The sequence below is a fragment of the Felis catus genome, chromosome B4, assembly GCF_018350175.1.
Source record: "Felis catus isolate Fca126 chromosome B4, F.catus_Fca126_mat1.0, whole genome shotgun sequence".
Lineage (NCBI taxonomy): Eukaryota > Metazoa > Chordata > Mammalia > Carnivora > Felidae > Felis > Felis catus.
The window spans coordinates 138,643,551-138,657,986 of NC_058374.1; the positions used below are offsets into that span (position 1 = coordinate 138,643,551).

Genomic DNA, 14,436 nt, shown 5'->3' on the forward strand with positions numbered 1-14,436 from the left:
TCTTAAGAACACGTAAAACACGGGGGCGCCTGGGTGGCTCAGTTAAGCGTCGGACCTCGGCTCAGGGCGTGATTTCACGGTTTGTGGGTTCGAGCCCCACGTCAGGCTCTGCGCTGACGGCTCGGAGCCTGGAGCTGTTTTGGATTCTGTGTCTCCCTCTCTCTCTGCCCCTCCCCTGCTCCTGCTCTGTCTCTGTCTCTCAACAATAAATAAACGTAAAAAAAAAATTTAGAATGTGTAAAACACACAAAAAAATCATAGAAAGGTACAAAATGGACACGAAACATATCGTTTTTATCATGTTTCTCCCCAAAGTTGTCCAGCATGTGGTAGGCTGTTTACAAAAGAGCCACAGCCAATGCGTCTGTCACAGAATCACAAGGAATAATAAACATCTGATGTTTTAAGACACCATGCTTTACGATGATTTGTGACCTAGCAGAAGTTTTCTGATACATGCTGTTGATGGGTCTGGGGTTTTTTTGTTTTGTTTTTTTTTAGGGGGATACCCTTCAGAAAAAAAAATGCATATGCCAGCACATATTTATATTTTTTTCAAAGTACTTTTAAAGTTTACTATTTTTTAAAAATGTGTTTAAATGTTTATTCATTTTTGACAGAGACAGAGACAGAGTGCGAGCTGGGGAGGGGCAGAAAGAGAGGGAGACACAGAATCCGAAGCAGGCTCCAGGCTCTGAGCTGTCAGCACTGAGCCCAACACGGGGCTTGAACCCATGAACCGTGAGATCCTGCCTGGAGCCAAAGTCGGACGCTTAACTGACTGAGCCACTCAGGTGCCCCTAAAGGTTTTTTAACGTAATCTCTACACCCGACGTGGGACTTGAACTCACAACCCCAAGATTAAGAGACGCAGGCTCCACCAACTGGGCCAGCCAGGTGCCCCATGTCTTTCAAGGTTCTTTTAGTCGAGCCTTTTATTTTGAGATAGTCATAGACATGCACATAACTGAGAAAAATGAGAGAGATCTGATGTGCCCTTTACCCGGTTTCCACCAACGGTAAACATCTTGCAAAACAGTAGAAGACTATCACAGAAGGATGCAGAATGTTCCATCACCACTAGGACCCCACCTGTGGTCCTTCCACAGACACACCTGCGTCCCTCCTGCCCCCACCTCGGCCCCGGAAAACTACTACTCTCTTCTCCAATTCAGTCCTTTTCGTTCTTTCCAGAACATTCTGTAAATGGGATCATGCAGTACCTAAGCTTGTGAGGCTGGCTTTTGTCACTCAGCATGTGTTTTTGCTGCAAGAACCGTGAGTCACAGCCCACATTCCACGCAAGGGACGCACCACAGTCCGTTCAACCGTTCACCCACGGAGTCCAGTCCGGGACTGCTGTGAACACGTCATGTACAGGCTTCCGTGGGGACATGAGCTGCACGGGGTCACGAGATACACCAGCCTCTGGTGCCCTGTGCTGTCTTCATCTGGTTTTCATATCAGGGTACTACTAATGCCCCAGTGACCTGGGAAGCGTCCCCTCCTCTTCTATTTTTCTGGAAGGGATGTATAGAATTGGTGTCATTCTTTAAACATTTGGTAGAACTAACCAGTGAAACCATCTGGGCCTGGAGGGTTCATTTTGGGGAGTGTTTAAATGACAAATTCCAAGGGTGCCTGGGTGGCTTTGTCAGTTGAGCATCTGACTTCGGTTCAGGTCATGATCTCGCGGTTCATGAGTTCAAGCCCCGCGTCAGGCTCTCTGTGCTGACAGCTCAGAGCCTGAAACCTGCTTCGGATCCTGTGTCTCCCTTTCTCTCTGTGCCCTTCCCCCACTCTTGCTCTCGCGCTCTCCCTCTCTCTCTCTCAAAAATGAATAAAACGTTAAAAAAAATTTCCTTTAATAAATGACAAATTCCATTTCTTGAACAGCAAGGTGGTCCAATTCTTTATTTCATACCGGGTGGGTTGTGGTGGCTTGCATTTTTGAGAAATTGGACCGTTTTGTCTGGGTCCTAAATGCCCATACAGAGAATTGCGTGTGGAATTCTTCCACTGACCACCAGTGTCTGCAGGGTCTGTACTGATATCCTGTTTTATTCCTCACACTGGGAACTGTGTTGTCTCTCTTCTCTCGTCAATCTGGCTAGAAGGTGATCAGTGTTATTGATGTTTCCAAAGCTCTTTGTTTCATCGATTTTCTGTATTTTTTTATTTTCAACTCCTCTGATTTCTGCTGATTATTTGCTTCCATCTGCTTGCCTGCTTTGAGTTGCTTTTGCCAACTCACACGTGTGGAGAGCTTGACGGAATTAGAACACAGCCGACATTCAGCACAGTGACACCTGACACAGGTGTGAGCATCAAGGGTGCTCAGACCAGCAGGTGAAATATGAGGACACATGGGGGGGGGGGTGGAAAATAATAAAGCAAACGTGGAAAAATGTCAGTAACTGGGGAATCTGGTCAAAGGGAATGAGTTCTTAAACTTTGCGATTCTTCCAAAAGTTTGCAATTTGAGATTAAAAAGTGTGCGGTCTACAACCAGGTCTTCAGTGTGTTTGTTACTGGAGATTCTTGAGGTGGAAGCTTAGATTATTGATTTGAGACTTTCTTTCTGATAGCATTTTTTCCAGTGCTATGAATTTTCCTCATGGTACTGCTTTAGCTGCATCCCGCATATTTTGGCATTTTGTATTTTCATTGCCTACAAATTCACAACAAGTTTTATAACAAACTTCCTTCCTTCTTTCCTTCCTCTACTTTCTGAATAATTTGATACATTAGCCAAATCTCCATTAAGGCCCCTTGTTCCTGGCACCTGTTGGAGTCAGTGGTAGAGTCAGGCCCAGGGAGGGAGCAGCTTGCAAGGTGGTGGCCTAGTGGGCCAGCACATTGTTTAAATAATGGTGGAGTGAGAAAATAAATGGCCAGATTGAGGCTAATGGGAACAGGTTTCTCACGGAGAGAAGAGGGTTACAAACATGAAAGAGGAAAACACTAGAATGAGCCTACGCTGGATGGAATTTGAGGCTTTCAACAAGTAGAGATGAAACAAACGTGAACTTCCGTGTGTGCATACAAGTCTGTGCACACACAACTACACACTGACACATGTCCCAGCTCTGCCTGTGAAAGAAATAGAGAGTGAGATGACACCCCGGCAGCACCAAGCACACCTGGCACCCAAATCTTGGTTTCTAAATGCCGTGTGTCGCAAAAAGAATCCAGAGTTCTATGGATAAATGGCTGATTCCAGGGCTGGGGTTGAGGACCAGATAAGCCTGGAACGTCCTTTTGTGCCAACCAGCAAAGGCGCACTAATAAAAATGGCGAGGGGAGTCAAAAGGCCGGAGCTAGATACAGCTGGCCCTTACACCTGTGTCCCTTTGGCCAAATCTGAGACATGGGCCAAACAAGAACTAATCTGAACATCGAATTAATGAAAAGGATAGATTATGGTCCATTGAGTAAGACAGGAATTTGTGAAACCATACCAAATATAAATAAATAGAAAGAAGAGAGAATTCCTTGTTCTAGCAAAAAGAAAACGTATACATTTGGAGAGCTTGACGGAATTAGAACACAGCCGACATTCAGCACAGTGACACCTGACACAGGTGTGAGCATCGAGGGTGCTCAGACCAGCAGGTGAAACATGAGGCTATGTGTGCGGGGGTAGAAAATAATAAAGCAAACGTGGAACAATGTCAACAACTGGGGAATCTGGTCAAAGGGAATATGAGTTCTAACTTTAACTTTGCGATTCTCCCGAAAGTTCCCAATTTGAGATTAAAAAGTGTGCGGTCTACAACCCGGCCTTCAGTGTGTTTGTTAAACCCATGAACAACATTCTTAGAGATCGTTTCCACGTCAGCACGCAGAAATCGACTTCGTTCCTCCTCACGGCTGCACCACCCTCTATTCTGCCAAATAACTTCTCCGCTTCCCCCTAAGTCAGACTCGACAAGAGAACTACGTGTCCCTTCTCATAAAAAACAACAGTTACCAGCTGCTGACATCTGCACTGTTTCAGAAAGCAGCACATGCCGATCACTCTCTATTAACAGCCGCTTTCCACCCTTCTGGACACATCTCCCAAGGACAGGCTCTTGGGGGGCTCTAGCCCAAACAACACAAGCCCCACACCTCCCCTGCCTGGCCCAGTGCTGGCTGGAGGGGTGGGGAGGGGCGAGGTCATGCAGGCCTACTTGTCCAGAAGAGTCAGCTCAAGGAAAGTGCTCACTGCTCCTTCTCTGTCCCTCCTCCTCTTCCCTCTCCTCCCCTCCCTCCTCCTCCCTCTTCCCTCTCCCTCCCCCGTCTCTGGAACAGGAGCTCCCAGGTGATGGCTTTACCCCTTCTGTGCTCTGTACGTCCCCATATCTAGAACAGTGCCTGGCATGCAGTAGACACTCAATAAACGCTCCACATATCGGTGAGTGAACACACGGCATGAAGAAAGGGCTGCAAGGAGTGATCAGGGAGACCAGGCAGCCACAACCCCAAGGCCACACAGTTGAACCACAGGGGGTCTGTAGGAATGACCCCCAGGAGGGCTCCCATCAAAACCAGCCTGACACAAGACTCTGGGCAGAAACCCTTGGGTTTTCTGGAGCACTCCGTGAAGCAGAGGGAGACCCCCCACCCCGAGCCCAGGGGGCAGCATGTGGGGTCATTCCTCTGCACTGCCCCGCACATCACCCACTCCCTTCGAGATTCCTGGAGGTTAATGTGCGGCTCAGACCCAAGAGCTTATGAGTGACTTCCAGAAACACAGGGCAGGGTCCTGAGGACACCCAGCAGCCCCTTTCCCCGAGGTCATGGAAATCTCAAGCACTTGGATGCTCTGCCCAATCAGAAGGAGAGAATACTGATGCCGGAGGGGGTTTCCATTTAACTCGAGCTCTCCTTTCTTGATGAAAATACTTTCCGGGCTTACTAAAGGCAGCCCACATTATCTCAGAATGGCCCCGAGCCAGCACGGGCCAAGCCTACCCAGGACCGTGTGACCAGCCCAGCCTCAAGGGACTCCACCGTCCCATCCAGGCGGGTACGGCCAGCCAACGCATCAGTTCCCCTGCTGAGGCACCTGTGGGGACACCTGACAATAGACGGAAACAATTCTGGTTGTCACAACGAGGGGGTGCTGCTGGCACCTAATGGATAGAAGTCAGGGGCACTGCTCAACACCCTTGGGAAACAAAGAATGAGGCGCTAATGACAGGCGTCAATAGTCCCGAGGTGCGGACACCTGCATAACACGCCTCACGTCCTCCTCAACCCCTTCTTTATCCTACATCAAAGCCCCCAGCCGATCTGGCCCTGTCCGACCACCACTCCCACCACCCACTCTCTCCTCGAGCCCCATGCCCCAAACAGGCCACCCTGCCTGATATGTCCCAGGAGCGCGCCTCCCTGGCACGTCCGTGTCTGCCCAGCCTACACGTCTGTGCAGACTCCCGGGGCGCACAGCTGGCTTGGGCAGACACCCCCTGATGCCACGGTCAAGGCGGACATGAGCCATCCTGGTTTCCCCAGGACCATCCTAAACCTCTCATTAACAAGGGTCTATGCCCGCAGCCCCGGCGGAGGGATCCTGGGGCACGGCGAGGGGCCTCGATGTGACCCCTGCAGACACCCAGCACGACAGCAGGCCCGTGCTCAGGGATCCAGTGCCCCCTTGCACAGAATCCTCCGCAGGAACAGCAAAGAGATGAGACGCCCACGTGAGAGCCGTTTCCACAGGGAGCCTGAGTCTCCCCACCCCGCAGCCACCCCGCGGCCAAACCCGAGTTTGGAAAAAGGCGTCATTTCCAAATACTCTGCAAACCTCTCCCATCAGGTGCGTTTGCTCTTCTGCGAGTTGGCGGTGCAAACGTTTATCCTCCAGGAGGGCCTCGGAAACAATGCACGTCCGCGACAGTCAGGAGTGAGGATCACAAATAGTCCAGACCAGCCCTGAACCTCCGCGGGGGGGGGGGTGCGGGAGGGGCTCCGCCGAGCTTGACAAAGTTCAACATGCCTGTGCAAAGAGGCTGCTTTGGAAACACCTTTCCAGAAAAGAGTCCAGTGTACCTGCCTTTCACGGAAGGTGAACTGCAGACCTTCTCGTCTACAACGTCATCAAGCGGAGAAAAAGTAAACTGACTACCTGCTCTCTGCGTGGGAGGCCGACCCTACGACCTTATCAAGGGCCTGCTGTGTCCGGCTTCTGGCTGGCTTTGGCCAATGGGAGCCCAACAGGAGATCAGGGGGAGGGCAGGGCGAGCTGTCAGGAGAGCCTCTGCGGAAGGTCACTGCTCCACGTAAGTGGCTTCTCTCCAGGACTCTGTCTTTCTGGGCTCTGCCGTCCCCGTGTTCCTCCAGGCCTGAGGGGAGCCACGGCCACAGCCCCGCTGCGGCCACCAGTCCAGGGTCCCACACTAGCCCTCGTGGATGCCCCACACCCTATTTTAGGGATAAGCCCTGCTGGGACCATCCTGTTTGAGAGTTCCCTGCTTCCTGCCTGATAAAAAGGCCCAGGCGGATTCCCAGGCCCCCACGCCCCCTGCAGACTTGGGGAGGGTCCGTGGGGGCCAGGGGGTTCCCACGCAGGCAACGCAGAGCAGACCCGCCTGGGAGAAACAGGAGGGAGGGCGTGTGAACCAGAGCGAGGGGCGGGACTCTCCACCATTCTACCCTCCCTGACAGCCCTGAATTATTCAGATACGTTGTCTTGTAAATGGAGCGCAGGTGAGGGGCCCGTGGCTGAGCCGCTCGCTCGGGAGACCTGTGGCCTGCAGGTGAGGCCTCACCGAGGACCACAGTCGGCAAGGACCACAAAACAAGAGGCCGGAGGGCAGAACAACCAGCCCCTAGGGTCCATTTTCTGGGTTGCCTTCACCCCTGATCCCGGGGGCGTCCTGCCTTGGGACGGGCGGCCCTCTCACCCCTGCAAACAAACGCGCCTACCCCTGGCCGTGGGCCACTCAGATCCCTACCCCTGGCCGTGGGCCACTCAGATCGTCTGCATCTGGAGAAGAGCCTCGGGCAGTGAGACAAAAAATACCCGCCCCCCGCCCCCCCACTAGACAGAGGTGCATCATCTCGGCGAACACTTCCCCGACTGTGTGGCCCGCAAACCCCACAAAGGAGGCCTTAAGATAGAAGTGAAAACTGCTGGGTTCCCTCCATCGAATAACCTCGGGCAAGAGAGGAAACAGCTGAGCTCCAGGAAAGGAAAGGCCTAATCCTGGCGCTGAGGGTCTGGCTCAGTGGCTCACTGCTGCTGAAAGGCCGGCCTTGGGAACGGAAGGGGCGGGTTGCCGGGGACCCACCTCTGCCTGCCTCCTGGAGGGAGGCTCCTTCCTCCGGGACGTGCCGGGGGCTGCCTGGCTGTGGTGTTTACCAGCTGGCTGCCGGCAGGCAGGCCCCTGGAGGGTGCTCCCTCTGTGCGGGTGGCGGCCAGGGATGGTGCAGCAGGGCACGGGCCGGGGCAGCCAAGTCAGCCGTCCCGACCCCGCCCAACTGTGACACACTGTTGTTTGGGCCATCGGCAGATTCCAGAACTCGTGCAGGCACTCTGATGGGGACGCCACGGCCGGCAAAGCCCCGCAGCCAAAAGCCTTCAGCCGGGTCTGGTGGGGGAGGTGTGTTCCCACACAGGCAGGAAAGACAATGCACCAGGTACGTGGTCTTTGCTCCCCTGACAGAAGCACGGGCTCTGGGGGGGGTCCCCTCGGCCCACCCTGGCCGGCTTGCACCCTTAGCTGGCGCTCAGCCCCCATGATCGCTGTTGGACGCAGGAAAGCTATCCAGAGTACATGAATGGAGAAGCCAGGGGGCGTGTCTCTGTCCACCTGTCTGTCCAGCTGGCTGGAGCAGATTCAAGCAGGCAGAAGGGTCCCTGGGCTCGGAGGGATCATGCCCCGAGCTACGGGGACACAGAGGCCCACGGAGCACAGCCCCGTCCTCGGGGGCTCCTGACCCCCCGGGACACAGGGGCACAAGTCTCATTATCTGTGCCCAAGAGAAGGCTGCTGTCTCTCGCCCACCCTCGGTGGGAGGCGCCCTGGAGTTTCCCAGGAAAGAGAAAAGTGGCTTGCAAACGCTACAGCCATGGAAAGTGGGGTAGTTCTGATGAAAGCGCTAACACCCTCTTTCCTTACAAGCCAGGAAACGGCAAAATAAAACGAAACCAAACTGCCCACACCTCCACAGCATCTCCTCCACCTTCCTGACTCTCGGGTTACATCCGGGTACGAACGGACAATCTTGGCTTTGGAGCTGGGTTTGAATGGCCTGCAATTTTAGCCACCGGAGCCACCGGCAATGACCCAAGCCAAAGCAGCAGCAACGAAGAAACTCTTTCCACGCCTCCCTCCACTGCAGGGGGACCTCTGGGGGTCCCTGAGTCTCCCCGACCCCAGCACAGGGCTTGGGGACACTTACACAGACCCTCAACAAACACTTCCTAAAGAACTTTTTCAGCCAGTATATACTTTTTAAATTTCGGAGTATAAATGACTTCAGACGGGCGACTGGGTGGCTCAGTCGGTTGAGCATCCGACTTCAGCTCAGGTCACGATCTCGCGGTCCGTGGGTTCGAGCCCCACGTCGGGCTCTGGGCTGATGGCTCAGAGCCTGGAGCCTGCTTCTGATTCTGTGTCTCCCTCTCTCTCTGACCCTCCCCCGTTCATGCTCTGTTTCTCTCTGTCCCAAAAAAATAAATAAACATTAAAAAAAAAATTAAAACAATAAATGAATGAATGAATGAATGAATGAATGAATGAATGACTTCAGACAGAAGAACTGCTGGGGCCCAGCCACTGGTCGCCCAGGCTGGCAGGAAGTGGTGGGGGGGAGGGGGGGCACCCCGTCCTACCTTGTTGTAATATTGCACCTGCACCGAGTGCCAGCGCCCGTCACTCACGCCCCCCGGGACCTGCGGGGTCACCGTTGTGGTAGCCTCACCTGCGGGTGGGGGAGTCCAGAGAGAGCACAGGTTAGCGGGCCACAGACAAGACAGCCTGGATCGACGTTCTCTGCCAACAACGTGGGTGACGACGTGCTTCACGGCTCTTTAAATAGTTCCAATCTACAGATCAGATGCCCAACGGTTCCCCAATGTCTGGAACCCCGAGCCGGGCCTTCCGTCTTTTCGACATCATAAATAACACCGCCATGAACACCTTCGTGCGTTCCACATTTCCCCCCACAGGACAGATCCCCAACAGGACCAGGGCACGGGCAGGGAGCACACTTAAAGGTGCTGCAAAGGACGAGGGTAGTTTCAAGCGACAGAGTGCCCGTGAAGGGCTCAGAGAGCGGCTCCTGCCTGGGGAGGAGGCCCCACCTGCTGAGAAGGTGAGCTGCACCTGTTCGCCCACAATCTCCAGGGCGATGAAGTCGTGCTTCTCGTTGAAGCGGCCATTATAGAGCAGCAGGGCGTTCCTCTCTTGGGTGGCAAACCTGTGGGGCCAAGCAGAAGCGCGTCACAGGACGAATGGCCCCGCACCGAGGGGCCGCAGACGGCCGGGGGCAGGGGAATGACGCGGCACGCCCAGCCGGCAGAGGGCGAGAGCGTGGGGACCAACTCAGGAAAGACTCTCGTCCCCGGGAAACTCATTTTTCTCATCAGGAGTCGGCGACCCATAAAACCTGCTTGGCGATGTTCTTTTCTGGGAATAGCAAAGCAGATACCACAGAGGAATCTGGTTTCCACGGCCGGGAGGACAAGAAAAGAGGACATCTGAACCGTGTCCTAGGAGGACGACGCAGCCACTGCACCAGTTAGAGGCGTGTGAACAGAAACACGTGTGGTGCAGGGGCGCCTGGGGGGCTCAGTCGGGTGGGCGTCCGACTTTGGCTCGGGTCATGATCTCACGGGTGGTGAGTTCGAGCCCCGTGTCGGGCTCTGTGCTGACAGCCCGGAGCCTGGAGCCTGCTTCTGATTCTGTGCCTCCCTCTCTCTCTGCCCCTCCCCTGCTTCCATTCTCTCTCTCTCTCAAAAATAAATAAACTTTAAAAAGAGAAGAAGAAAAAAAAAAAGAAACACATGCGGTGCATGTTCTGTTACTGGAAACGTCCCTGTGCACGTTCCTCAAGGCAATACCACCCACGAAGGGAGGCTGGTGGTGATGACTGCCTCAGGGCCTTTGTCCCTAGTCTCCACCGCCATTTCCCTGTGCTCCCAAACACTACCCCCCTCCCTGCCCCAGGGCCTTTGCACTTGCTGCCCACACCCCCCAACAACCTTCCCTGGCTCCGCAGATCTCTCAGGAGACACTGACTGCACTTTCTGTAAACTTCATTCCATCTACATGGTGCCCCGACCCGCTCAAATCTATCACATCACTTAGTCTATTTATGCTGTTTATTTATTTGTGTGTAAGAGCTATGATCTTTAAGGGAAGGAACTGACTCTCACTCGCTACTGCATCCTGGAGCCCCAAACAGGGTCTGGTCCATATAAGTGCTTAATAACGACGTGCTAATAAACAAACGAACGGATGAAAGCACGACTGGAAACCAGAGGGGTGAAACTGAACAGACCTGCCCGACTTCAAGCATCTGAAGAGTTACAAACCACTTATTTGGGGCCGCCTGGGTGGCTCAGTCGGCTAGGCATCCAACCGTTGGTTTCGGCTCAGGTCATGATCTCATGGCTTCGTGGGTTCGAGCCCCGCTTGGGATTCTCTCCCTCTCTCCCTGCCCCTCCCCCACTTGCACTGTCTCTGTCTCTCAAAATAAATAAACATTAAAAAAAAAAAACCCACATATGTCAACAAGACGTAAACATTCTCAGAGATCTTTCAGCCAACCCCGGGGTCCCAAGAAGGCCAGCTCGACCAGACCTGGGGCGCCTCCCGACACCCTGGTTACAGAGAACCTAGAACGTCTCCTGTAGGAACCTGGGAACTGTTTCCTGAGCGAGCTCGATGTCTGTCTCACCGGAGATTAAGTGGGGGAAATTGTTTCCTTTGATTCAAGGTTGGATTATCTGTTTTCAAGCAGCAAGAGTGTGGGACCCTGCTTCGGGCATCTGACCTCAGCCTTTCCTTTGAGCTCCTTAAAACAAACAGGTCCCGTCCACATCTTGACCTCCCCCTCTGTTTACAACATCAGCAAGATCCAATGACACGGTAGAGAAAACCCCCGCACAGCGCAGGGGATGCTTTGGGTCTGGGGGGAAACAACAGAAGGGCACGGATTACGGACAAGACGGAGACTCCTGGGTCACGCCTAATCCTTGCCGGGCAGGCGGCTCTGCCGTGGGTTTCTCCTTGGACCAAGGTGGGAGTCGGTACGAGGTGTTCGTGTCCAACGGCCCTGCATGCCCCCCGCCGCCCCGAGCTGGCACCCAGAGGTCTCCCGCTGGACACAGAGCCCTAACAAGAGACCCAGGGCCAAGGGGAAGGTCTGGACAGGGCAAGACAAGGAGGAAAGACCAGAAACAGAGACGGAGACGCGGCGAGGGGCCGGGGAAGAGGCCAAGAACACAGGATGGGGGGGCAGGGGGTGGAGGACGAGGAGGAAGGCGCCCCACTCCACCTTTCCCACGGGGTGTCCACCCCCGAAGCACGGCCCCCAGAGCGTAGCTGCTTTTCTGCTCAAGTTCTGGGAGGACTTCTCGGGATTTTTGCTTCCGAAGCCATTCCCTAAAAAACTCCTCACTGATTCAGCGGCGCCCTGACGCCCTGGCCGTGGCCACGCGTACGGCAAACTGCCCATAAGTTGCTGGCAAACGGAATCAGCTAAAGACACCAAATCTGACAAGCAAGAGGACATCAATCACATTACGTTACCCGGACATTAATCAAATGCTTCATTTCTCAGATTCTCCCTGAGTCTGGAGCCAACAGACTTCCTCTGTCGGTTTCCGGGCCTGCCCGCCTCCGGCACCGGCATTTCTGGTCCCCTTTCAGCTCAGCCTCCGACAGGGACCCCCTCCCCGCAGCTCACTCGCTGCCGGTGGTCGCGACACAGCACGTGACTGAGGGCCATGGCTGCGCGGACGTCAAAGTCACAAGCCCCCAACCACCGCGCGTCACAGGCCAGGGATAACACGTGCTAGGAGACCCAAAATGCCTTTGATCGGGAGGGCGGACGCCCACAGGATGTGATGTTTTAAACATCAAGCCACACGGGGCACAGAGTGGCTGGGGACCCCACGGCAGAGCCCCAGTTTGGAAGGCTGTGCCCCCATGGTGGGCCTTCTGGGTGCAGGTCTTACGGGCTGAGGACAGAGACCCGGCATCCCGAGTGGGCAGAGAGCCAGGATCCAGGGCCCGGCACCCAGGGCCCAGCTCGGCAGTCGGCGTTGAGGGCCAGCTGCCCCAGACACTTCCTCTGCGCCCCCAAGCCCTCAGGCCACGCCCCAGGGAGGGACCCTCATCGGCCTTTCTACAGAATGTGGTGGAACCATGGCCCAAATAAAACAGGCAACAGCCTCAGAACTATGGGACTCCAAGTGACCCAAGCCTCGAAACCGCCTTTACAGTCAAAGGAAAACAGCCATCCAGGCCTGGAGGGCCAAGCGGAGCCCCACGTCCTGCCTCCCCAGAGCACGGTGGTGACAGGCGTGGCTCTCCGGGAGCTTGAGAGCAGGGAGTGGCAGCCAGGGACCCTGTGCCCAATGTGCTCACGGTCTTTCCCCCAAGCAGCCAGCCGACACTCCCGGCTGCACCGGGCTCCACTGGGCTGGAGCCACGGTGGCACATGCCTGGCCACTCACCACAAAGACCAGGCCTCACGGCCGACTCTTCTGGGCTGCAGCTCCCACCAGCGCCCCCCAGGGCCTGTCGGCTGCACTGCACCCCTCGCCTGGTGGTGGGCGGGGGGCAGGACCCCCGGAGAGGAGCCCATCTTCAAAGGGCAGCCGGCAGGAAGCAGATGTCTGCTCCAAGGGCACAGGTGCCACGTCCCCACCAGGAGGCCACCCTAAGGGCCCCCAATTCTGCCCTGGTGACCAAAGGGCCCCCGGACGCCGCCCCGCTGTCCCCTGGAGACGGCTGCTGCAGCGCCAGGCGCTCTCCCGCGGGGCGCAAGGGACGCACTCACGCGAGGGAGACGGTGAAGTGGAAACGCTGTCTCAGGCCTCGGAAGGTGACGAAGGACCGGGGCGGGAAGCTCCTGGTGGTCACCTCGCAGTAGGGCCGCTCGAACTCGCCGGGGGGGCACACGCAGTGGAAGCCGCCGATGAGCAGGTTCACGCACGTGCCCCCGTTCTTGCACACGCCGTTGGCACAGCGGCCGGAGCGCGAGTTCACCTCGCAGTGCTCTCCTGCGGGACGAGACGGGCGGGGAGAGGTCACCCTGCGGCCCCGGAACCCGACCCGCGGGCGGCCGTCTCCGTGCAGCGCGTAGACACCGCAGGGCCCGGGGCCTTCCGAGGACCGCGTCGCAGTCGTCCCGCGTGGTGGCACCCCGCTCCCGGGGGGGCGATCCCGGGACAGTTCCCCGGAAACACCCCAGGGGGCTCCTCCACAGAGGTCCCATCCCCGCCCCAGCCCTGCCAGGGTCCCCGCGCTTGGGGGACAGAGGAACATGCAGGGGTGAACGCTACACCCCGCTAGCCCAGCAGGGCCTTCTCTTCTGCGAGAATCATCCAGACATGATGAGAATAAGGGGGGGGCCCAGGCCCCCTCCCACAACCGTGCCTGTTGCAACGGCTGCACAGTCAGAACAGAGGGGGCGACCGGGCTGCACGCAGGGAGCACGCTGGGCCCAGGGCCACCACCTCGGGAGGCCTCCCGCCCCACGCGCCCCCTCGCACTGCCCCGAGAGCGTGGCCAACGCCGGACCCCCGGTGTGTCTGTAATCCCGCCTGGCCCCCTCGCCAGCGTGGAGCTCGCCAAGGGCAGGCGCCACTGTGTCCCCACATCCCGCCGTGGTGACAGCAGGGTCCCGGAGGCTTCCCCAGAGAGACTGCCTCTGCTCCAGAGGCCTGTCAGACCCCGCCGGCGGGGAGGGTCCCCGCGCCCGCCAACAGGGGGGACATGCTCTGGGAGGCTGGGGTGGATCCCGAGCTGGCAGCCGGCAGCGGTCTGCCGGGACGATTGATGCTCGCTCCAGGGACGGGGAGGGCGGCCCAACCCCGCGGCCCAGCCTGCCTCTGCCACACACAGGGGAGCCGCCAGCACCCCGCCAAGACCTGTGGACGGACAGGAGCTTCTAAAGAGCAGACACGCACTCCCCAGCTCCCGCCAATGTTCTTGGCCAGTTACTGATTTTCATTTCATTTCATTTATTTTTTAAGTAGGCCTCATGCCCACCACGGAGCCCCACCACAGGGCTTGAACTCACAACCCTGAGATCAAGACCTGAGCTGAGATCAAGAGTGGGACGCGTAACCGACTGAGCCACCCAGACGCCCCCACCAGTTACTGACTTTAAATGAGCGCCTCTTCAAAGAAATGTTTATTTATTTATTTTTCAAAGAGAGCACGTGCGTGCAAGCAGGGGAGAGGCAGAGACAGGGAGGGGGCGAGA

The 14,436-nt window shown here is 56.3% G+C and overlaps 1 protein-coding gene across 1 annotated transcript in view; it reads right to left on the reverse strand.

Annotated features, from left to right (window-relative positions):
• The window catches only part of CELSR1 (cadherin EGF LAG seven-pass G-type receptor 1), a 137,964-nt gene that overhangs the window by 52,992 nt on the left and 70,536 nt on the right, over nt 1–14,436 (reverse strand). Inside the window, 3 exon segments of the mRNA XM_011284343.4 lie at nt 8,828–8,916; nt 9,299–9,414; nt 13,006–13,228. Of these exon segments, the coding sequence (XP_011282645.4) occupies nt 8,828–8,916; nt 9,299–9,414; nt 13,006–13,228 (428 nt within the window).